The sequence below is a fragment of the Buceros rhinoceros genome, unplaced genomic scaffold (genome assembly GCF_000710305.1).
Source record: "Buceros rhinoceros silvestris isolate BGI_N320 unplaced genomic scaffold, ASM71030v1 scaffold29471, whole genome shotgun sequence".
In the NCBI taxonomy this organism is placed as follows: Eukaryota; Metazoa; Chordata; class Aves; order Bucerotiformes; family Bucerotidae; genus Buceros; species Buceros rhinoceros.
Window position 1 is genome coordinate 759 of NW_010396395.1, and position 527 is coordinate 1,285.

The 527-nt window shown below is 52.9% G+C and overlaps 1 protein-coding gene across 1 annotated transcript in view; it reads left to right on the top strand.

The window, feature by feature from the left end:
* The window catches only part of LOC104501999 (collagen alpha-1(II) chain), a gene marked incomplete at its 5' end in the record, with an annotated part of 1,114 nt that extends 650 nt beyond the window's left edge, over positions 1-464 (top strand). Inside the window, 2 exons of the mRNA XM_010145903.1 lie at positions 8-197; positions 318-464. Coding sequence (XP_010144205.1) covers positions 8-197; positions 318-464 — 337 coding nt within the window. The remainder of the gene's footprint in view (positions 1-7; positions 198-317) is intronic.
* Positions 465-527: the final 63 nt, after the last annotated feature.

Below are 527 nucleotides of genomic sequence, written 5' to 3' on the forward strand. Positions count from 1 at the left end.
AGATGACCTTCTTGCGCCTCCTGTCTACTGAAGGCTCCCAGAACATCACTTACCACTGCAAGAACAGCGTGGCCTACATGGACGAGGAGATGGGCAACCTGAAGAAAGCCCTCCTCATCCAGGGCTCCAACGACGTGGAGATCAGAGCCGAGGGCAACAGCAGGTTCACCTACAGCGTCCTGGAGGACGGTTGCACGGTGAGTCCCCGGGCACCCGCGGGAGAAAAGACGTAGGCAATGAGTCGGGGTTCAAGCCACGAGGATGCCATTGGCTTGGAGACCATCCGAGAACATCATCCCTCCTCGTTTTTTCCCTAGAAACACACTGGGAAATGGGGCAAGACAGTCATCGAGTACCGGTCGCAGAAGACCTCGCGCCTGCCCATTGTAGATATTGCACCTATGGACATTGGTGGCGTTGATCAGGAGTTCGGCGTCGACGTTGGCCCCGTCTGCTTCTTGTAAAAAAGAATTGTTCTGTTTTGTGTGTGTGTTTGTTGTTGTTGTTTGTTGTTTGTTTTGTTTTTT